At 29.4% G+C, this 25088-nt stretch overlaps 1 protein-coding gene across 2 annotated transcripts in view; it reads right to left on the reverse strand.

Moving 5' to 3' along the window:
• Irk2 (Inwardly rectifying potassium channel 2) overlaps window positions 1–12784 on the reverse strand; it is a 33406-nt gene extending 20622 nt beyond the window's left edge. The window contains exons 1-2 of one of the 2 annotated variants that reach the window (XM_065510936.1): window positions 12627–12784; window positions 7550–7870 (exon numbers count right to left, since the gene is read on the reverse strand). In XM_065510936.1, coding sequence (XP_065367008.1) covers window positions 7550–7818 — 269 coding nt within the window. In that variant the 5' untranslated portion in view covers window positions 7819–7870; window positions 12627–12784. Of the gene's footprint in view, window positions 1–5477; window positions 5899–7549; window positions 7871–12626 lie in introns of those variants that run through there. The other variant, XM_065510943.1, reaches the window with a different exon arrangement.
• Between the last annotated feature and the right edge of the window lie 12304 nt (window positions 12785–25088).

The following is a 25088-nucleotide window of genomic DNA, read 5'->3' on the forward strand; positions in this document are numbered from 1 at the left end:
AATAAATAATTTCTAAGTATACGAGTATATAAAATACATAGATTCACACATTTGTGGTTGCATATTTAATCTATCACTAATTACATGATTTTTTTTATCAATTTATCTATTACTTTTCAAAGTTTTTACAGGAGGAAAGACAATGATCATAGACAAAAAACAGCCTCATTAAGTTCAAGTTGAATGTCATTCTAATTTAAAAGAATTATTACATTTATAACGTATTATTTACATTAGGATGGTCCAAAAATGTACTACTAAGTTCTCTACTAAAATCAAAGCTAAGTTTGTTGCTTGAAAAAAAAACAGAAAATTCCATAAAACCTGAAAAATTATATCTTGAACCAAAAATGTGTATAAATGTTATACTATTTGAAATAATCTTCGTCAGACTTATTTAGAAACATCTCTAAATTTAGTTTTGTCTCTTATTTAGTAAGCCTTCCTAATATTCATACGTGTTAGACATATGTAAATATTTAGCAATGATTTTTTTATCAGTTTCGTTTGCAAATTCTATTTGAATTACATGGGCGTATTGTTCTATTACTTTAGATTTTTTATTAGATTGAAAGACATTGTTTTTATTTGCTTGTAAGTGATAATGAGGAAATATTTTATGCAAACTGTAAATCAGTCAATTTGTTTAGACATTCTCGAGATATGTACAGTAACATTGATGAAATGATGGACAAAAAATATCAAACTAAATTGTCTATTACTGCTACCATGATTAAAAAAAGTGATTTAGTTAGACCAAAAATTTGATTCTGGTAAATATCAATTAGTAATGATTTACTTGCGGACGTCTGAAGTCTATAGAAGATAGAGGAGAGGAAATTTTCCTCCTTTTCCCCATCTATCTTCTATAAACTCAAGACTTGCGCAAGTATACCTGATGTGTATTAATTAGCACTTACATGCAATGATTATTTGTTAACATATTGGAATGAAATATTCTACATAACCAAATATTTTGTTACAAAAAAACCAAATATTCTGACAAATCCCAAAACAAATTTAAAAAAATCCAAAGAAGAAAACATAGAATAAATGTCAATGTAAAATATTAAACACAATTACTTTATTTTCACGTATGTATGTATATATCTGTGGAGTTTGGACAAAACATCTTAAGTCGAGATAAGAAAATATATTAGTTTTTTTTATAATAAAACTAGCTTTTCAAAACGCTCCGTTTACACTAATCAGCTTCTTCCTACGAATATTAGTTTCCGAGATATCATAAAAAACAAATCAACTTATTTGGAGTTGTTGTTGATTTGTTTCTGATAAAACAACTTAATTTGCAAAAACTGCTGAATTTGTCGATAATTATTTTATTATTTATCCTTTGTATAATTCTTTGAGACAAATAATAAAGTTCTTCAAGGACAAATAATAAAATATTGATAGATAAATTCAACAGTTTTTGCGCTCTCCTGAAAAATTTGAAAATTCCACTTAAGTTGTTTTGTCAAAAGTTCACAGATATGTAGGTGATACAATAACAAAATACATGGCAATACATTCTCTAGAATTAGATTTTAGGCTCTCTGTGGAAGAAAACTTTAATTTTGAAACTGATCATAGGTGGATAAAACGCTAATATTCCAGTAAGTATTTGCAGCTTTAAAAATTTAGAACAAATATACTATACTATTCGAAATTGTACACAAAATTAATTTCCAGTTTCTGTTAGAAAAATTTACAAATTTTTTTTATTTTCTTTGTAAAAATTGGTTTCGGTGAACAATGATTTCGGTGAGCAAAGATTTAAAAGATCGCAAAAATTTAAAATTTCCATAATAATTAACTTTAAACCATTCAAAATGGTTTTTTGGGTGTTTTAAGAACATATAACAATTTTATATTTTTCTGTAAGGCCTTTTTACGGAAAACATTTTGATATAACATGTACTATTTTTCGAAAATGTCGGCTCTATGCTTCGGAATTTCAACTTTGGGCCACATATTCTAAAATCCCAAAGCAGAAATCAGAAAATAAAAAGCAGCTTTTGAAACCCTGATGTGTTCCCTATTCATTCCCTAAATATTTTCTCAGCCCCGAAGGAAATGTGGGCCCTATGGTCAAAATTGTAAAAAATAAAATTTTTGGATGCTCCATTTTTTAGGAATTGCGGGATTCTCTTTGACTTTTTGACAAGTTTTTTAACACTTTGTTATTTAGAATTATGAATTTAAACAAGTAAGAAAGTATGGTCGGTCAAGCCCGACCATATAATACCCTACACCAAGTAAATTAGTAAAAATATTTTTCTTTTAAAATATCAATAATTTATATTCGTGAGGGATTTTCGGAAGTGGGCCTTATATGGGAGCTATGGCCAATTATGGACCGCTCACCATGAAATTAGGTCGTGTGATTTATGTCTATATTAAAGTTAACTATGTTGAATTTTGTGTGTATACCAACATTTTTAAGCGATTTATGCACGTTAAAGTGATTTTCGGAAGCGAGTCCATATGGGAGCTATGACTAATTATGGACCAAATATCGTATGACTAAATATCGTAACAAAATTTGGTGACATGAATTTTGTATATACTATAAAACTTATGACCGATAAAGTCCAATTTCGAGGGGACATTTGTATGGGAGCTAGGTGAAATAATAGACCGATTTCAGCCAGTTTCAATAGGCTTGGTCCTTGTGCCGAAAAAATAATATGTACCAAATTTGATAGAAATATCTTTAAAATTGCGACCTGTACTCTGCGCACAAGGTTTAAATGGACAGCCAGCCAACCAGACGGACGGACGGACATCGTTTAATCGACTCAGAAAGTGATTCTAAGTCGATCGGTATACTTTAAGGTGGGTGTTAGAATTTGTATCAACATTTTAATAAGCAACAATTTGATCCACATTTATTCCGGACTATTTATTTTGTTTAGAAAAGTTAATTTTTGGTCTTAGAAAAAAATCTCAAGTCAATATCTCAATTAAATTCAAAAATATCCCACTTTAAATCTCCGTACTTCAAAAATGTTGCATTTTTCATACCAAAAATGTTTTATAAATTTTCTTAATATTTTATTCAACAACAAGTCATTGGTTCTGACTTAGTCACATTAAAATAATTTATATAAAGGTTTTTTTCAAGACCTAGCTTTCCTATTTGAGCCCCCATAGCGTCGCCCCTGGAGCATTTATAGGATCCATTTTCGAATACTCCCATGTCAAATTTTATTCCGATCGGACTAGCCGTTTATAAATGCCAAATTTATGTTCAATTTTACTTTACTTGTATGTACAATTGTGGCACAAAGATGACAATTTATTAATGTTTTCAAAAAAATCTGGTTAGTTCAGTAACCTATCATAGGGTGCCTAAAAGGTGTTAATTTACACTCTCTTAAATTCATATACAGCCCAATTATGAATAAAAAATTCCGCGGGAGTTTGTTCCCCGGGAGTTTTTTCTCATTGAAATTGAATAGGAAAAATGAGAAAAGGGAAAAGGGAAATTTTTATTCATAATTGGGCTGATAAAGAATTTGAGCTAGAATCGGTCCTGTAACTTTGGAAGTAGTCTCGTGGAAAATAATGAATTGTTTAGAATGTGGGCATTTCCAGGGGTCACGAACGTACGTTCGTACGCTTTTGATGTCCAAAGAATATAGAAAAACACTTTTCCTAGCATTTTTTTTTGCGATTCGATAGCAGTTTGGTAGTATGTTTAGTGCAAAAGATGGATTCCATCGACTTTACGTTTTCATAATGATAGTTATAAACATGTTGTGACGAACGTACGCAAAATAGAAGTCAACTTTAGCTGACAGTAGTGAAATGAAAAAATAAGCGAAATGGAACGGAATATTTAAAAACGATTAATTTATTTAAAAGTGTACTAATGTAGGTCTCAATCCGGTATTTACACAATAAAATATCTCTATTGGTTTTTGTTTAATTGGCTTAAGTACAGGTCGCGCACGTACGGGTCGTGAACGTACGATTTTCCCATATGTTTTTTTTTATTTTATCACCATGCATTTTCTCATAAATATCTTCAAATTTCCTTAACAAACTAGAAAGAATGTATGGTCGGTCAAGCCCGACCAAATAATGCCCTACACTAAGTAACATTTTTCTTTTAAAAATTCAATAATTTATATTCGTGAGTAATTTTCGAAGTGGGCTTTATATGGGAGCTATGATCAATTATTGACCGAGCATCATGAAATTAGGTCGTATGATTTATGTCTTTATGAAAGGTATTTATGTTGAATTTTATGTGTTTACCAATGTTTTTAGGATATTTATGCACGTTAAAGTGCATCGGGTCTTATATGGGAGCTAATACTAAGTATGGACCTATCATAATAAAATTTGGTGGCATAAATTCGGTATATATAAAACTTATTTGGAACGAAATTTGTGTATATACCTATATAAATTAAACATTTATGACCGATAAAGTCCAATTTCGTAGGGACATTTGTATGGAGGCTATAAGAAATAATGGACCAATTTCAGCCAGTTTCAAAAGGTTTTGTTCTTGCGTCGAAAAAATTATATGTACCAAATTTTATCGCAATATCTTCAAAATTGCGGCCTGTACTTTGCGCGCAATGCTTACATGGACAGACAGACAGACGAAAGAACATCGTTTCAGATAGACGCAGAAAGTTATTCTGAGTCACAAAAAATCACAGAGGATCGAATGCATCATTCTGACATGTATTAAGAAAATAAATGCATTCTTTATGAAAAAAACTTACTTAAGGTCGCGAACGTACGAAATTTTGCAAATAAAAAAAAACTTTATTTAATTCTAACCCAGAAGTTTTTTTTTACAAATTAGTGACACCGAACTTAATAAAACATAGATAAGAAACAAAGTAAAAATTAACCGTTAATCGAACTTTTTTTGTTCTCCTTACACTTTTCACTTCTTAATTGATTGTAATAGAGTGATTGTGAAGAATGAGTGCAAATATAATATTATAAACCATTCTATTATAAAACATAGACTGTTTTTAATAATTATAAAAAATAAAACACTATGATTATCAAGATTTTATTTTTCGATCCTGGTAGACCATTCAGGAAAAGTTTCCATTTTTAAAAAAATTAAACAATCGTATGAAAATTACTGGGAAATTTTTGAAATTGAATATTGTTCTTATATTTTGTTTAAACGTGTGTCGTTACTTTCTTCAAATTGAGGTACTTTATATCACAACTGGCTAACGATATCACATGATCGGTATCCCACTGCTCTCCACTAATATATATTTTTTAACATAATTAATCGAAACAAAAAATATATTTGCAATCTATGTTATTGTATAACATTTTTACACTCCAGCTTTTATTCTGATCATATTAGTGACTATCATCATTTTTTATCATAATTTTTTTATCACACATTATTTTTAATAGTTCATATTTTAGTTTCACTTTTTTACTTATTTTTTTTTTTAATTATTTAATTATGTAACAGAACCCACCCTTTCACCAACGAACCGCTGGAACCCTTCAAAGCCTCATAATACACTCCGCCACCAGCTTGCGAAGTAGTCGTAGAAATTCCACGCATATATTGGCGTTTCATGTGGTTGGTCAGATAATTCTGTTCATCCTTAGATTCGTAGTTATCTTCATCTGCTTCGCGAAGAACCTGAACATCCGTTAAAGGTTTGTGCATGGTGTCGATGCTATTGGATTCAAAATCCAATAGATATTTTGTTATAATAAAGAAAAACGCTAAACAACCGATTAAAATAAAATTCAAAATATTTCCAGTTTTAATCCTTTTCTACTACAGCTTAAAGACAGAAAAAGGATTTTGTTAATTATTTTAAGCGTTTTAAACGTTTACGCGTAGTTTTTTTGCAAAGTCATGCGATAATAACCGTTTCGAGTTGTTGGCCATAAATGAGCCAGTAGTGAACTAAATTTTGATTGCAAAAATTAAATTCTATTTTGGATATTTTTTTTCTGCCGCTGCACGATTTGATATTTAGGATATTTATTTAAACTATTAGACATGATTAGCATTTAAAACATTAAAGCTGTAAAATATTATGGCTAATATTCATCTTTAGCTTTTTAATATTTAAATAATTTATAGTTTATTTGTCGAGATGTCGGAGTTATTTAATCAGGTTTAAATGTTTTTTTTTTATTTTTCATTTTATTTCATTGCTATTTTCTCATTTTATTTTTATAAATTCGCTTAAAACTGTTTGCTTTATAAATTATGTCTTAAATGTGAAAAGTTATCTGAACAAATGTAAAAATATTTACATTTCCACTGCCATTAATAACAATTTCACACTTCATTTAATTGAAATGCGAATTGAAAAACAACAAAATCGAAAATATTATGATCATAATGATGCTAACGAATGATGATCACGTGAAATTGAAAAACAATTGTATTTAAATTCAACGATTATGAGAAATAGATAATAATTTTTAGGTTTTTTAGTAAAGAAAAATTAAATTTGGTTTGAGATCTTTAAAAATGTGAGGTGGTCACTTTAAATTTGAATGTTTACATAAAAAAAAAAAACAATTTTAATTTTATGAAAATCTCCTTAAATTTGGGTTTAAAAATAAATAAATTTATGGCAGCATGATTTTTATGTTTATATATGATTTGCATTAAAAACAACTGATCGCAAAAAAACTTATTTAAAGGCACAAGTGCGGCCTAATTGTATTGGAGCACTTCACAACCTCTCAAAAGTGATAAGTTTGCCAACTCGTTTGTAATTACTGCATTATTAATTTGCACTCTTTATATTATATATGTATTCTGGATTTTTGTATGTTGCAGAGTCGATTTAACCATAGATATCGGTCTGTTTAAATCAACTTTCCGAAGTCCTTAAATAACCCACAGACATGCATACACATTAGGGCGGTTCGATTTGTAAGGGGTTCCAGGGGGTGTACAACTAGCATGGGTGGTTCGGCCCTTCAAAGTTAGTGGAGGTCGGTCAAACATTTAGACTTGATTGGGGCACTTTAAATGAGTCAAAGTGGGATTTTTCAAAATTTTACCTTTGGGTCAAAATAATGAACATCAGTATTCATTTTAGAGGTACGGTTCCTTGGGCAAAGTTTCTTATTTTGTAGATAGAGTACGATTTTCCTTGTCATTAATTTTTAAATCAACCCGTCCTAATACACATCAATATATTTGGTCGATTCACAAGGTATCCTATCTCGTCATATTGTCATAATGTTCTAATTGTTCACGACTCGGCTTAACCGACTATTAGGCGTTTGGCGCTGGTATCTGCTGATTGGTTACGATAATACAATAAACATACAGGGTAGTATTATTATAGGACATTTTTAGCTTGAAATGCAATAACAACATTTTCAAACCATTGTGCAATATTAGAATATTATGACAATATGACATGATAGGATATCTTGTGAATCGATTTAAATGAATTTTAAATCAAATAAATCGATTATCAGCTAAAAAAATAGAAGACCAATAACATAAAGCTGTGTGTCTCTATTGAGAATGTGTCTCTAAATTTGTATTCCTATTCAAACTTACCTACTACTTTGTTGCCTTGTAAAAGGTTTTCCATTCTGTGTGGTTAAACCATAAAATGTATTTGGACGATTTGGTATTATGGTAATGGGATATGACTGTGGATTCAGCAGCACACTGTCTAGAGAGTCTGGTTCCGGTTCAATGGTTACTTGTCTTATTAGTTTCTTTGGATCTGTTAATGGCTCTGCCTTTTCCAAAATAGGTGATGCTTTATTATCACTCTCCGAGACGGGTGTATTTAAATAATTCAACTTCAAACGTGAAATCATGTTGGTGTATTTGGTAGCTTCTGATTGGGCAAAGTGAATTTATAAAACAAATCTGCAATAACAAAAAATTTATTTCAAATTTAAAAAAAAAAAATATTTAGCACAATTATTATTTGTTATTTATTTGTTGTTTTTTCTTGTTAATGTATATTTGTTATTTTTCATCTTAAAAATTTTACAGTATATTAAACTAATATTTGCAAAAGTTATACTTTAAAGTACTTTAGTCAGATTAAATAAGTTTTATTGGCCACTTTTAGGTAAATCTTGTAACGATAAAAAATCTATTTTTAAAATAAAAACTTCCAAATGATTTAATATTAAACTCTCATTGCTTAATAAGATTTAATATTGAGATTAAAATAAAAATTCATAATCCACATTCAGTTCTTATACATATATTGTTATTGTCATTGTAAATATTTAATATTTTTTTCAAACAACAACAAATTATTAATAAATTACATCACGTACAAGTTTTAAAAAAATTAAAAGTAAAAAAAAACTTATATGTAAATTAACGTTCATTAATTTCTAGTAAAACAAAGAAAAAATTGCAAAATGTTTAGAATTGTATCTCTAGATATAAAATTAATTATTCTATTTATTAGTTTAATAGTTGGTCTTAGGTTTAAGGGTTTAAGTTCTACACTTTTATTGTTCAGATTTAAATTATACGGGAAATCACTAATATAAAATTGTATTAAATTAATGTTTTTGAACTGAGAAAATATACTTAGTAAATATGGGCAAGTATTTTATTTTGAAATATAAATAATAAATATCTTATAAACATTGTTATCAAGTTGAAATTAGATCCAAATAATGGTAATTTTATGAATATCGGTTCATATTTAGTCATAGCAACCATTTCCCATAAACCCATTAACATTTATAAATATCTTATCCAATTGGATTTATTCATTAGGTAATTGTATGACATTGGTTGGTTGGTTAACGTGGTAGTTCACTTAACGTGATCAGCCTAGTTTACAAGATCACACCACACTACACCTCAGATGTAATGTATGCTAAAATGTTGATGGTTTTAGACCGAACCTGTAGCCGTGAGATTTCATGCTTGCCTAGCATCCAGTGCACCGTTATTACTGCCAGCAACCTTGATATATACCTTCTATTAAGGGTTATTAGGGGCGGATTTATATGCAAATGCATGTTTTTTCTCGAACGTCTAAATACAATGTAGACTAATTATCTATCCGAATCACACATTTTGCTGTAAAATGGCATCGATTTGTTAGGGCATATTTTTGCATATTTTATTGATAATGCATATTTTGTTATATTTAACTTCAAAATTTACATGCATATTATTCAAGTTTTTAATATTTTTTGTCGTCAAAGGGCAACTTATTGTCTGGACAAAAAGTTTTTTTGTTGAATTTGTTATAGAAATAGCATCAAAAGTTGTCGACAAACTGCTTTAGACATCGAGAAACTGGCATTAAGTTTTCTTCACTTCTCTATCAGCAATTAAAAACTATAATTTCAAAACATTTTACTTCAAAAAAGTTTTTTATGTATCAAAAATTCATTAAATGTATCGAAAACATTCATATTTGTTTTCATTTCAATTTCGATGTATTAGAGATTTCGTTATCGAAAGATTTTGTAACTTCACATACACAGTTACCACTCCTGACAGTCATTTCTCAGCAGTTCTAGGAGACTGTACTGAACTAGTGATTTTATCTGTCATTTAGGGTGACAACTAGTTAATTAACTAGCTACATACAGTACACAATTAACGTTTAAAGTTACCACACTATAGATTACTTAGATACGCACAAGTGACTATTGCCTTTATGCTAGATTACATGCGATATATAAAGTAACCACATACGTATCAGCCAAGTGATCAGACATAATAAACATTTACTGTCTATAAGGGATACATTTAATTCTTACTTGCTTAACTGCTGGGTTATTAGAATATGGTTGGATGCTACTTTACAGCACGATCAAAATATTGATGATTTTAAAAGGCAAGTCGCAAGATAGATGCTCTAAAGATTATGGCTTTAAATAATCCATCGTTTTCTCAGAAGAACAATTATAATTATAAAACTTTAACTATTTAATTCCTTGTTAAATTTAAATTTTTTGAACATTGCTCCATCCAAGTTAGTTATTTTATGTTTCTGGGAAAAAAATATAAGTGCATATTTTTTAAATTTTTAGGTCATATTTTGGTTTTTTTGAAGCATATTTTAGGCGCATATTTTCCAATAATAAATGCATGAAAATCCGCCCCCTAGTTATTAGTTTCCATTAAAAGAGGACCACATTCGCTTGGCAACCCTACATTAAATAGAAACCGCATTGTAGATATTCAAAGCATATCCCATTCTGGCTAATTCGTCTGCCTGTTCATAGCCATAGTAGTGCCTGCGCAGGGGCCCATAGCTCCTGGTGCCATATCCGTACACTAGGTTACCCTTAAATCACTCACTCCTGGAGGAACTAAGACTTTGAACACAATAAGCATCAAAAACATATAAATAATAGGGTTGCTCCCATATCCGAAAAAATATATAAACTGGCATAAATATCGATATCGATTAAAAAAAAACTGTTTCAAATTTTGTGGCAATCCATGATGATACACCAAAAATATGTAGTGATTCTCATATAGCAATTCTGTTTTATTAGAGTATATAGAGAACTGAAATACCTTCTGTTTTTCTCAATCACTTCGTATGGTAATTTTTTAATAGCAAACGTAGTGAAATATTTATGTACACAAGGATCGCCTGGTGGCCGAAATTCGACCACTTTTAAAACGCTTTTAACCATTTTTATGGAAAGAATTTTTTTTATATTGTGCACATCTAGAGAAAACAACATTTTAAACCATATACACACAGTTACTAAATTATACGTACGATTTACTTTTTGGGCCTTTTTTTAAAAATCTATATATATAAAAATACAAGGCCTGACTTATTCATTCACTCACTCACTCATGACTGATGAGTCAGTGAATCAGTAAGTGAGAGAATGAATGAGTTAGGCCTTGTATTTTTAAATATATAGATTTTTTAAAAAAGGTCCAAAAAATCGATCGTACGTATACTTTAGTAACTGTGTGTATGTTTCATCAATATTGGTGGACAATAACATACCTAAAAGTGTACCGTTTGAGTTTTTTCGTTGCAGAAATCACAACTTTTGAACCAAATGAGATAATCAAATAATTTTAAATTTTATGATAGATAATTGATCAGCCTATGAAATGAGTGTTTCAAAATGGTTATATGCCTTTCAGGTGCCTATTTATGGATTAGCAAAGTTAAATTTTTTTTAAAATTTTTGATTTTTTATGTTTCTTTTTAAAGGCTTTTAGATTTAAAATTATTACAGAAAAAATTAAAAAAAAAAATGTTTAATATGTTATTTTTGGAACCATGTATTTTTTTAATTGAAAAAATGTATAGTTGGTAAATATCGTTTGGAACCATGTCTTTTTTCAGCTGTAAATTTTTGCATTAGGTAAAGGAATAATCAAAGAACTTATTTTGAAAATATGGCAAATATAGAAATTTATAATTTTTTTTTTATTTTCCATTAATGTTAAGAAATATCGATTTACCTGTACAAATACAAAGCAAATAGTACAATTTTGTTATTACTTTCTTAATAAAAATAATGACGATCCGTTATATAGTTTAAGATACATATATTGTATCCGAAAGCGGACCAAAATAACTAAAAATGGTCTGTTTTTTTGATAACTTAAAATCAGTCAACTTTAAAAGGCTATATCTTCTGAACCAAAGAACTGATTGTAATAAGAGTAGCATATTTGAAATCGTTGGACAATTTACTCTAAAATTGATTTATTCAAAATAATTTTTTTCAATGACGGTTATACGTGTTAAACCAGTTTTATCGAACATGGTTAACCGAAAACCCGAAACAGTTTTTAAAACCGGTCACACTTTCAATTAACGGAAAAACTGGCTTTTGAAAAAATCGATTTTTATAAACACTAGATAACATTTTTTTGAGGTTTTCGTGTTTTTGATACAAATGCCTGCGTGATCTTTTTTCAAGAAAATCAGTTATTAGCTGATAGAAGATAAGTTATTATACAAGCTCTAGAAAATAAATAAAAATACTGAAATAAGTATAACATAAAAAATATAATTTTTGATCTCATTCGTATCACATGTGCATATTTTTTAAAAATATTTGAAAGTTTTCAAGAAGGCTTAAATTTTTATTAGATTTTAATCAACTAAAATTTAATCAATAAAACCTTGAAAGCGTTTTATTATGAAATAATTCAGAATTTCGTAAATCAGCTCATAAAAAAGTACTTATATATCATATTATATGCCAGCCATTACTAAACTATTTATATATAATGCAGGTGGTATGAAGTAGTCATTGAAAAGTAAGCTATTCAGTAATTGCAAGTCATTACTAAGTTTTTTCTGGGATATTAGGAGAATGCTGTTTTAAGTCTGCATAGGAATTGCATTCTTGCTCGCAACTGTTGATGTTTGTAACAAACAGAACCAAATGTTTCTCAACATCAACGCGTATTGTAAGTGAACTTGATTAACAAACTCGAAGAAATAGCTAAAATTGTCTATTCGATCGTAAATTTTAATATTTGCAAGAAATATATTTAAAAAAGTTATGAACCTAATGTACAAGTACATATATATTTATAACCGATAAATTATAGCTAATTTTAAATAAATATTAAAATTATAAATACAGTTCCTATAGCTACATATGAATGAAGGTATATATTATTTGTTTACATAAAAACTTACATTAATTTATTAACATTAATAAGGCACGTATTTAATCACATAATAGCCATAACTATATATTTAACGCTTTGAATATTAACACCTTTTTTAAAATAATAGCACTTTTTCATAAAAGGCGTTAAATAGATTGGTAACACATGTTAACACTTTAGAAAACTATAAACTTAAAATATATTTAAAAAATAAGTATTCTCAAAAAATTCTTAAAACGAGTATTTTGTAAGTTACATCAAACGCTTGGCAGGACTTTAGTCACAAGATATTTGATAATCTTATTTTTTTTTTTGATAATTTAAATATTCACAAAGATTCTTTTCAGAAATTATCATGTATTATTTTGTTTATTTCAATGCATGTTTAACGTTTGACGCGTATTTAAAACTAAAACCACCAGTGACAAGATCACTTTTATTACACTCACTATTTTCATTTGTTCTTAGTTGTTTTTGTATGGACTGGTGTGTAATTGTATGCATACATGTGGTGTCTGTCCCACTGTTGGTGTTCGGTACTCGTAGTATTTGAGTCTGTATGAATGATACAACAAGTATGAATGAAGTATTTGTGTGATCCCACTACGAATGCACACACCAGCACAAACAAAAAAAAAACAATAATTATGACAACAAAGAGAAAAACAAGACTCAATTATAAATCACACTGTGCAACAAGAATAAGACTAAGGGTATTGGAAGATCCAAACATGTCAAAGTGTTTTGAAAACTTGGCAAGAATTAATAATTCTTAAAACGAAATTTAGGAATTAACAAAAATACAAACAAAGAAATAGAATTCGACTCCCGAGGTGTCCTAACTTGGCAAGAATTAATAATTCTTAAAACGAAATTTAGGAATTAACAAAAATACAAACATAGAAATAGAATTCTACTCCCGAGGTGTCCTACTTTGGGGACCCCTGGCAGCGCCCCTGTTGAGTACATGTGGTACAACTTCAAAACTTAAATTCGACTACACTTCACCTTGGCGCGTGTTAACTTTCTTTCAAATCGGATGTTACAGATTTATTTCCCTCCATTTTTTTTTCTATACCACTGTGTGCCGTTGATCGCATTCGATATGAGCCCAACATTTGTTGCACAGTGTAAACAGCAATACATGTAAAAAATAACAACGATACAAGAGAAATATTGTAAAAACTCAAAAGATAAATAAAGATCAACAACAACATCAGCAGCTCCAACTCAGACCACAAAAATGTTCAACACTTGTCAAAAAAAAAGTAAAACCAATAAAAACTGAATATCCCCGCAGTTTTAAAATAAGTAAGTTGTCCTATTGTCTGGTCACTTGGCTGTCTCCAATTTATATATTTTTGCAAAGCGAAGTCAATTGGTTATTTTATAAATCCCAGGTAATCTAGCGTCATTGGTCATTTTAGTGGCTCTAATTAATGTAGGGTAATTTAGGGTGAAGTATGCTTAAGAGCAGGGCCATAAACTCTAATATGGGTATTGGTAGGACAAGGAAAGTTGTGACAAGGGGCACTCTACAAGGTGGTATCATCTCTCCACTTCTGGGCCAAGGAAAACGGTCTAGGCATCAACCCTGCCAAAACCGAACTAGTTCACCAAGAGATACAAAATTCCAGAATTCAGACCTCCATGACTGGATGGTAATTTTCTAAAAACTTCAAGCGCAGCCAAATATCTTGGAGTAATTTTGGACTATAAGATCTCGTGGAAAGGTAATGCTGAGAGTCGTATGAAGATAAATATACATATTGTTACGTTTTAACCTTTTCAAAACTCTGGTTTATTTCCTTTAAATAAACCGGATACTTTTGATTGCAAATAAAAACCGTTTAGTAGTTGGAAAATGGTAACAACGTTTGTAAATTCGCAGAAATACAGACACAATTTATAATGTACACGAATTTACTTGAAAAACACAACACACTTTAAGGCACTCAGTTGATGTTTATTCGAAAAGCGTCTCTGATAAACTCACTCACGACTGCAACCTCTGCCACTATTTATAACACTGCCATCTGCACTCCAGATTGTTCTTTAACTGTCAAAATTCAAATATTCTAGATCTTACTAATACATACGCCATCTGTGGTGTACTTTCTACAATGTTCTTTAACTGAATATTCGAATACAGCGTTGCCAACTTACGATCAAATCAACTGAAAGCTTTTATTTAATAATGCCCACAGATATGTTACATTTTTCTATTACAGCACTGTTATTTGAAAGCATTATGCTACTTTTAAATCAGCCCTTAAAATCGTTATATTTGAATTCAAGTACAATTTCGTAACAATACTTATGTAAGAAAACCTTTGGGAGGAGATGGCATCTTAAACCATATATTGTAAACTGGATGTACATCGAGGTCATAAGACCTATTTTGACCTATGGGACTCTTCTCTGGTGGACAGCGGTGGACATTAGGACTCACCTTTCTATTCTAAACAAGGTACAAAGACTAGCATATCTTGCAAATATTAGCTCTATGGATTCCAACCATCAGGCCAGTCTATAGACGATGCTAAATATAACTCCCCTTGATATATATATGGGGCATTTCATGTCAAATGAACCAACTTTTGAAATCGATGTCTTCCAATTGGAATGAAATTGCACCAATGTTAATCCTATCGGATAGTAATTCAGCCACAATTTTTCAACATCGAGAACTCTCTGAGTTAGAGGGGGTCAAAACTTGACATTTTGGCCAAGAAGGATTTTTTTCTTATCCATGTAACTTATTACCTATTGTTCTTACCAAAATGTTTAGATAGCTCTTTCTTCAATCTTTCGAAAAAAAATATTTAAAAAAAACGAAATCAAAAACTTTTTGACTTTTTTTCAAAATGAACCCTTTTTTTCTTAAAATAAAGCTTAGATATTTTCCTTGAAGAACTATTTGGTCACTTAGTGGGATGCGAGTTCGATATCTATCAAAATAAATATTTTGTAACTCATAACATACAATTTTTGATTTTTTTTTTTTGCAAAATCATAAACTTTGTTGACTTTTTTTTCAAAATGGACCCTTTTTTAATTTTTTTTTTTTTGATCAAAAAAAAGGTGGGATATTTTCTTTGAAGTCCATTATTGTCGCTTAGTGGGATGCGAGTGGGATATCTATCAAAATAAATATTTTGTAACTCAAGACATACAATTTTTGACTTTTTTTTGTAAAATCTAACTTTTTTCAAAACATGAAATGACATAATATGAAATGCCCCATATATCAAATGTATTTCTGTTAAGTCTGCTCTTCCACTTAAACAGTCAAGCGGACTGAAGCATGATCGTATTGGTCACTCCACCATCATACCAAAGATAGGCAGGCCAATCATAGGGCAAGAAACGGACTACATAGTACCTACACCAAATTTTGATAGAACATTTAGTATCAGAATACCGACAAGGGGTGATTGGGCTGCGAACTCTGTCCTAAGGGACGACGTGATCTCAATCTACACTGATGGCTCCACGACAGAAAGAGGCACGGGATCGAGAATTTTCTCAGATGAACTGGACCTTTTGTTGTCTCTTCGATTACCCAATACCTGCACGATTACCCAATACTGCGAGAAGAATCTGGGAACTGAATTTCAAAAATTAGATTATACGTATCTACTAGCTAATTAAGTATGTAATCAGTGGTGATCATAAATGATAATTAAAATCAATAGTTCGGAACACACATCCAGAACTGCTGGGTTGTTGTTGAATTGTTGTACCTCTACAAATACAATTGAGTTACAGCAACAACGACAGCCACCACATCAAGTACATATTACGGATATTATTACAGTTACATTTGACACACAGACATGTGCATTAATAGGAAGAGACAGAAATAAAATTGAATTTAGGTGTCATTTGCACAAAATTACTACAGACATACTCTGACACAGGGGAACAAATATAAATGCACACAAAACTGTTTAATAATATTAAATACTCAATACTCAATTTTAAAATCCAAGATTATCTGTCATCCAACAAGATCATGTCAACAAATTTTTGAATATATCTACTCTCGTCATAACTGACATTACACAATAAATGGAAATTTTCTTATTGAATTTTACTTCTAGTTTGTTATTTTGTGCGATTTCACACCTTTCACACTACACATGCAGTAAATTTTAAAGCACACGACGACTGTTTGTGAGTGTAAAGCAAAGTGGTCTACGAAACTAGTCGTCACACACATTGGTGACATTTTTCACACACTTAATATAAAATGTTTGTTTGTTTCATTATTTATTTATTCATTTATTTATTTTGTAATAATAAGGTTTTATTTAGTAATATTTATCAAAAGATAAAGAGATAGTAAAATTAAAAGTGTATTTACTAAAAAAATAAATAAAATAAAACATTTTAATAAACAAGTATTTCAAGTAATGAACTTGAAATATAAACTGATTACAGATGAAATTGTGTTAATAGAAATATTTTAGAAATCAGGAAATATGAATTAAATGTTTATATTTTTTCGTTTTACGGCCAATATTTGAGTACTTCAGCTACATATTTATATAACTTATGCATAATATTAATTGGTTAAAAAAATTAATCATACGCCCACGGGATATATTATCTATTAGTCATGGAAAATGGAATTATCGTTGAATAGCAAAATAATATTCAAATGATACTTTTTTCATACTAAGAGTACTAAAATTCAAATATTTAATTATATGCATTTGGGTGGGTCGATTTAGCAATCGATTATGTGCCATCGATTTTTCGATAGCTTTTAGCATGAGGAAAAAATGTACCACTAGGACATATTAAAAAAATCATTATCAAGGCACAAAAATTTATTTTTTTTTACTCTTTCTCTAATTTTATTTTCAGGTTTTACAGTAGATAATAAAAAAAATCGTCTGATTAAATTTTTTGGGCGAGTTTTTTTCTTATTTATTATTTACTAAAGTATTTTTTTAGTAGGTATGTTAAAAAAATATTCGCCGGTTTCAAATTTTTTAATTATATCCTATACAAGATAAAACGATGGCGCTAACATTTCAAAAAATAAACAAAAATCGACCAAAATTCGTTCAAAATATTTTTTTTCGAAAATCTGACATCACCATCGCTTTTAACGTGCGAATTTCTTTATAGATGAGCAATAAAATTCATACAAATTAGGTTGAAGCCTTAAAAAAGAACAAAAACGAGTAAAACATCGTCTAAAAATCTTAAAAAATCCTATATCGCCATCGCACAGTCGTATAGGAAAAAAATAAAGAAAAATAAATACGTAACTCCGATTCAGTGTTGCCAATTCATGGTGAACAAAAAGGGCTAAATACTTAGAAAAAAAGGCTAAAAAGGGGCTAAAAAAGTTCTAACATTTTTAATTAAAAAAATACATACATTTGACACAAAAAACAACTTAGAATGTTACATTTGGTTATGCCGAATAGACAAACAAAAATGTATAAAAATAACACGTTCAAATGCAAGAAAATAAGAATATTTATTCCTGTATATTGATCCTTAACTTTAAAATAACGTAATATGTGGCCACACGTATATCATATGCCGATGTTTTTAAAACCTCGTATTTATCACCTGGTCTGCAAAATGCTCCTATGCACATTGTTTATATGAAGACAAATTATGTATAAAGAATCATTTGTGATAACTTCGAAATCGATGGAGAATTTTTTGATAAGTGAATATATGGCAAATATGCCTCTCATGTAATGCAGAAAAAAAATATTCTAAAAATTATACACGTCGCCGGACAGAATTGATTTTCATTGGCAAAAACATAAATTTTGCCATTAGTTAGTAAACATATCAAAACTAAGATAGCCAAAATATGTAAACATAAATATTTAATTTAAATTTGGAAATAAATTAATTTTCTATATTTGATCAGATAAAAATGATCATAGCTAAATTATTATCGATAATGAACTGAATTTTTCTTTCTAAATTGGTTGGATTGTAGTCTTTGAAAACGGTACACTACATGACATGTGTTATAAAATATTTGTTAAAGTACTATATTTACGTCAATACATCGTCCAGATAAAGTTAAAAGTATTCTCTTTAACACTATATATGATTTTATAAACGCCCGGACCCGCGCGTAAAACATTAACATATTTATTAACAATTTTTATTCAAACAACGTCCATTTTCTCTATATTAGTTATGGCATTTTTTTAATGTATGGAAGGTCCAACAATTTATATGTGCTTAAATTGTTTACTGTTTCAACATTTTTAGTTAATTTTTGTCATAATATCCCTGCCAATTTTTTTGAACTGATTTTACTAATTTTCAATAGAAAAAATTTCAGATCATTAGAGTAAATATATAATTTTCATTAGAGTAAATATATATAAAAATGGCTAAATTAATTTGTTTGTGGCTAAACAAGATTGAAAAGGGCTAAATTGGCAACACTGCTCCGATTTGAATGAAATATGACATGCACAAAGAGGAAGTGTTGTCGTGTTTAAGTTTTGAACTTGGACCACGTGGTCTTGGGCACAGTTATGCAGAATATATTAAACAAATATTTGAAAATAAGTACGTTTTTTCCACAGAAAATAAACTGAAATTTTTTAGCTTCTATTTTGAAACGTTTGTACAATATAAATATATTCAAAGTATTGGTCATTGTTAGCTATGACTAGTGTGTCGAAAAACCGGTTTAACCGAAAAAGTGTGTTTTTGAAAAAACCGGTTTTGATTATTGTCTTTTAAAAAAGCCGGTTAAACGGCTTCGGTTTTTGTCTTCAAAAAAACCATCTAACCGGTTTATATTAAATCTTTATTTAATACTAGATGACCGTCACGGCTTTACCCGGTAGCTATTTACTAATGTTAGATCTTCAAGTTCCTCCAAAAATTTATTTTATTAAGAAAAATGAGAAGTGAAAAGAAGGCAATATATTACAAATTAAAATTTCCGAATTTTTGAATTTTTTTTTTCGAATCGTTCTCACGTGATGCCATTACATACATGGACCACTTCATTTTTATATATATAGATTAGAGTTCATTTGTTTTTCGGGTATCATAATTTTTCTGAAGGTTTTTGCGTAATTAAAAATAATGGCGTCCTTTTTTTTGGAAATTCTTCACTCCTTGTGGTGGTTCAACGTATCTGAAGATGTGGATTTTGAGCACATTTTTCTGTAGAACAAAAACGGTTGAATATATTGCAAATATAATTTCACCAATGGATTTTGCATCAAAAATTAATACAATTGATGTTTTTGGACGCCATTATTTTTATTTACTCAAAAACCTTTAGACAAATTATGATACCCGCAAATCAAATGTTTGAAATTAACTCTAATATAGATGAAAAAAGGACTCCTTAAATTTATTTTTATTTGTGGAAGCTTCGGAAATTTATGCAATTATTTTATATCTTTTACAAAATATTGTCAAATGCTATATCTTTCTATAAGTTTTTCATAAATATATTTGAATGAGCTTTAGAAAATATATTTCATTAAAACCGTTTAACCAAGACGTCTTACAAAAACCGGTTTGTCAAAAAACCAAAAATTTAAGTTTAGTTTTTCTAAAGCTTTTTGGGAAAAGGTTTCCTGATGATCTGGCCTAAGCAACCACGGAAATGCGCATAGGAACTAGCTTATCCCCCAACAATAAATTTCAATGAATTTATCAATTATTGGGAATTCAGCACACTAATTCTTAGCAAAAACTTAATTTTGTATTCCCGTATAACTTTTTGATAGAAACCTGTTGAGTTTACAAAGATGAAAAAACCGGTTGACCGGTTTTCGGTTTTGGATACTCTAGCTATGACCTTTTCCTACCAACATATGGATTTCCAGCCAAAAAAACTACTCATTATTTGAGGCCAATAACGAATCAAGGCAATATCGGATAATCTGTTCCAAAGTGAAGCGTATCGCAAAGAGAGAGAGTTCTGCTTCGATCGAAACAATCTTGCACCCACTGTGCGTGAATCAAAATTGTAAATAAATCTGGCATTTCCAAACCGCAGGTTCTATCGAGATAAAATTTGACGAGGGCGTAGCCAAGGAGTACTCGAGTTTAAGTTGTTCAAATGGGCTCAACATATGCCCCAGGGGCGGCGCTATGGTGGCTCAAAGTACGGTACTTTCGGCATGTAAAATTTTTAAACACGTGTAATTTATTATGTGTCCCATCCGATTTCAAAAATTTTTATATTTTTGAAATTTTTTTAAGACCAAAAATTAACTTATCTGAACAAAAAAAAATAGCCCTACAAATGCTCCGCGCCTGGAGCATTTGTAGGGCTCATTTTAATAACTTAAACTCGATACTCCTTGGCCGTTTAGAAATGCCAGATTTATTTCCAACAAATTTTGATTCTGCCCCAATTGGAATCATTCTGAGTGTCCAAATTTTTCAGCTGTGGGTGAAAAAATGTAGTTGAGTGACAAATATTCGGTTATTTCAACCGTAATCCTTCTTTGCCAACTGATTATGGATAAAATGGAAACATTCCATTAGCAGCAAATTAGGTCATTACAATGAATCTGAATATTGTACATTAAGAAGAAAACGTATAGAGAAATTCCAGAAAATTCCCGAAAAAAATTTCAGGAAAATTTAAAAAAAATTATTTCCTTAAAATAGTTTAATAATACTTATGTTGTAAAATTTTCGTTTTTTTGACCCTGTAATTTCTCTGAAACTATACTTAAGTAGTAATGAAAAAATAATTATACAGTCAGAATCAAGGTATCGAATATACATAAAAACAGTTTCAGTTTTGGCGGCACCAACATCATAATTTAAAATACTTTTTAGCATTTTGAATAACATTCTGTATACAAGTATTTTATTTAATAGCGAGACATAATATTAATACAATATCTTAGTTTATTCTTAATTTGTTCGAATCCAAAGCCATATCATTGAACAACTACACAGATTTGGACTAAAAGAAAAGATTTTCCTTCAAACCAGAAATTACCAGAAATGTCTTCCGTCACATGGTTGACAAAACAATGTCACAAATTTAAATAAATATTTATTATGGACCACTCAACAAACACAGACAAAATAATAGACGTAAATCAACATAAAAATGCCAAATCAAAATAAAACAACTAAACAATGCACAAAAATATAAAATAAATATAAACAACATGATCAACTAATTAATAATATTTTCTTTTTTTTCAAATAAATTCAATCTACTAAAATAAAAACTAACTACCCAGCAGTATAGCAAATAGTCAGTGTATCCCATATAGTCAGTAATTGTCATTAAGGTCTGATCACTCGGATGACTCCAATTTATATATTTTGGTTCATTTGACACGTATGTGCTATTTGTAGTGCAGAGAGAAGTCAATTGGTTACTTTATATATCCCATGTAATCTAGCGTGCATACAATTGTCACTTACGTGTCTCTAAGTAATCTAGAATGTAGTGGCTTGGAGCGTTTATTTTGTACTGCACTTTTTTGTGAGTAATTCGTACAAACTGGTTTTATACAAATTGTGTTGATATAATTCTCATTCAGTTTATTTTTTTTTTGCTGAAGTATAATGACATCCCATGTAACCTAGCATGAAGTCACTTTTGTTTCTCTAAGTAACCTAGAGTGTAGTCACTTTAAACATTTATTTTGTACTAAACTTGGACTGTTTATCAGATGTCTTCTTAACTAAATAATTGATCAAGTAACCAGTTAGGTAGCTAGTAAGGAAACTGAATTTATGTAACCGGTATGTGAATTCAATGATTGGTACAATCACTAGTTCGGGACAGTCTCCTAGAACTCCTGGGTACAGACAAAACCCTAACACACAGCAACAATGGAAATATTTGAATAGAAAATGAAACTGTGAAACAAAATACCGCAGAATCACCCTTTTCTCCCCTTAATCACATAAACAAAAATTACAAAACACATAAAAAAAAGTGTCACATATCACACACATAGTTTGGTTTCTAACAAAAGAGCTGTGATAATTGAATAACAGATGATAAAACAACAAAGAATCACTCATTCTTGAATGCTCGTAATTTTGAACAAAAAAAAAAAAAGCATGACCAAACATTGTTGCAGACAGAACACAGTAGCGCATGTCATCATTTTACAATAGAAGTCTTTCACTTATTTATTTTTGTTAGATGAAGTACATACGTGATTTGAGTGATGAGTAGTAGATGTCAGTAGTTTTTTTTTTTAATGTTTGACATGAAATAATTTGTAACAAATCATTAAACATTAGAATTAATCAACGTGCTATAGTGAGTGTCCAATTTCGTGTGTCTGGTTTTTAATTTAAATATGTACTAACAAAAGCATGCCCAAAAAATAAATAAGCAGAGTTACTGGGTTTACTCAAAACAGTTTCTAGAAATGGTGCTAATTATGAATTAAATAGTATTAAAGCATGTATTATTTTCTGAGAAGAAGAAAAGCCACTTTTATTACCAAATCAGTTCCAAAATTACTTCACTATTAACATCCTAAGTTTTGTAGAAATAGTGGAAATAAATCTGACATTTCTATGCGGCTGGTCCGGCCTGGGGGTCTCGGGGCTCAAAGAAGGATTTTTGTATTTTTGAAAATAATAATTTGGATAAAAAATAGGTCAAATTCCGAGGAGTTTTCCAAAAATATAAAAATCTTTGCAATCGGATGGGAAACAAAAAAATGTCATGTGTTTAAAAATGTTACATGTCGAAGGTAACTTAATTTGAGCCCCCATAGTATTTGTAGAGCCCATTTTAATAACAGAAACTCGAATACTCAACGGCTGCAGTTTAGAAATGTCAGATTTATTTCCAAAAAATTTAGCTATCGACTAAGAATCATTGTCTGACTCAATTAAACAATATCCGTCCGTCTGGCTGGCTGTCCATGTAAACCTTGTGCACAAAGTATAGGTCTAAATTTTTAAGATATTTAGATCAAATTTGCACATGCACTTTTATCGGTCCAAGGCTGAAATCGGTTCATTATTTTACATAGCCAGCATACAAATTTCCTCCCGAAAAAGGACTTCATCGGTCCATATATATATATGGAAGTCATATCATCTAATTTCAAGGCGATCGGTCCATAATTGTAAGTATATATGTAAGTATGTCATTCCGTTTGTAATTTCCACAATATAATTTTCCGACCTTATACAGTATATATATTCTGGATTCTTATAGATAGCGGTGTCGATTAAGCCATGTCTGTCTGTCTGTCTGTCCAAATCTTCAATTCTATCAGACATGCTTTCGAGAAGATTCCTATTTAAAATCAGCAAAATTTGACCTATTTTTGACCTATATCTGGATTACTAAGTCATTAATATAGACAACATGGATATCTAATGATAGATATTTCAAATACCTTTGCAACGGCGTAGAGAAGACCATAGAAAGTTGGACCTACAATGGGTCAAAATCGGAAAAAATATTTTTTAACCCGAATTTTTTTTTCACCAAAAAATTTTAAAAACCAAAAATTTTTTTTTAAAATTTAAAAAAAAAATTAAAATAATTAGAAAAAAAAATTCCAAAAAATTAAAAAAACAACTTTGGAAAAAAAATTAATTTGGTTACCTAAAAATATTTAAAATTTGTATTTTGAAGTATAATTTGGTGAAGGGGTATATAAGATTCGGCACAGCTGAATATAGCTCTCTTACTTGTTTTATTCAAGTTTAATTATTGTTTACCAAATAAATATAGCACATAGTTATATTTATTTTACATGTATTACTTTTCGTAACTATGATGTATTTGGTTAGAAAACTCAAAATAAACAAAACGTGTTTATTTCACTTTAATTACTTGTTGTATTATTAAAATAAATACTTATATTATGTGAATTATTGTGATTTTTGTATATAAAACTAAAAAAGTAAATAACATTATGTATTTGTTTTAAATTAAAACTATATTTATTTTAAATTAACGCGTGTTATGAAAAAAAAAACAATTATTATAAAGCATGTTAAAAAAAATATTTTCTAATTATTATTGTAAATAAATAACTAAAAATAGTTAGTCTATATTTGTTAAGCATGTTTTAGTAAATTATAATGAATTTATTTAAATATTAAATTTATTTTTCAATTAACTGCAAACTATGGATTATTGAAATATTTGAAAGCAATGCAAAGTTTTTACATCTTTTTGAAAATGGAACTTTTAACTATTTTCTTAAGTTAAAGACTCATTTTGTTAAAAGAAACGAAATATAAACAAATAATTTCATGTGGGTAAACAAAATTTAATGTTTTGAGTTTTTTAAGATCATGAAAATTATTATAGTCAGACTTAAATCTTTTATTTCAGAACCGAATCTACTATTCAGCACAATCTCCCACAAACCGAAACTTTTAAATTTTAATCGATGCACAGTGGGTTCGAAAATATATAAGTGGCAATTAATTCATAGAAGCCGTAGTTTTAAATAATAATATTTTTTTATTGATGATTTATTATAAGCACATAAAAACACAT

Source organism: Calliphora vicina, chromosome 1 (assembly GCF_958450345.1).
Source record: "Calliphora vicina chromosome 1, idCalVici1.1, whole genome shotgun sequence".
Classification (NCBI taxonomy): domain Eukaryota; kingdom Metazoa; phylum Arthropoda; class Insecta; order Diptera; family Calliphoridae; genus Calliphora; species Calliphora vicina.